The sequence below is a fragment of the Tigriopus californicus genome, chromosome 6, assembly GCF_007210705.1.
Source record: "Tigriopus californicus strain San Diego chromosome 6, Tcal_SD_v2.1, whole genome shotgun sequence".
In the NCBI taxonomy this organism is placed as follows: domain Eukaryota; kingdom Metazoa; phylum Arthropoda; class Copepoda; order Harpacticoida; family Harpacticidae; genus Tigriopus; species Tigriopus californicus.
In genome coordinates, this window is record NC_081445.1 from 9,959,065 (window position 1) to 9,959,491 (window position 427).

The window sequence follows — 427 nt, forward strand, 5'->3', positions numbered from 1 at the left end:
GCTTTTACATTTATTTAAAAACCCAATTTAACCCATGCAACAAAAAAACCATCGCACCCGCCCATTAAAACATGGAATTAAGCCATTTGCCAACCCTGATGCTTGAATTTAGATCATAGGAATAATATGGAAAAGTCTTAACATTTACTTTCGTTACTCTACAGTGTGTCACTACCGGCGAAATTTAGCCTCAAACTCAAGAGTCCGATTGCTCTGTCTTTGGAAAAATGCCGGGAGATTGAGCATCTGACCAACATTGCATTTTTCGACGAGTCCGAAGCCTTGCCACTCATGCAATTGATCACGCAGAACAAGACCGACCAGCTCCTGGACACAGCCAATAACCGAGGCCTCTTTGTGGTAAGACATTGGAGAGAGAGAGAGATATTGTGCATCGATTGAATTTTTTTCTGATAACTAGGGCTGG

At 41.9% G+C, this 427-nt stretch overlaps 1 protein-coding gene across 1 annotated transcript in view; it reads left to right on the forward strand.

The window, feature by feature from the left end:
• Nucleotides 1–150: 150 nt before the first annotated feature.
• LOC131882496 (mediator of RNA polymerase II transcription subunit 1-like) overlaps nt 151–427 on the forward strand; it is an 11,126-nt gene continuing 10,849 nt past the window's right edge. The window contains exon 1 of the mRNA XM_059229651.1: nt 151–360. Coding sequence (XP_059085634.1) covers nt 292–360 — 69 coding nt within the window. The 5' untranslated portion in view covers nt 151–291. The remainder of the gene's footprint in view (nt 361–427) is intronic.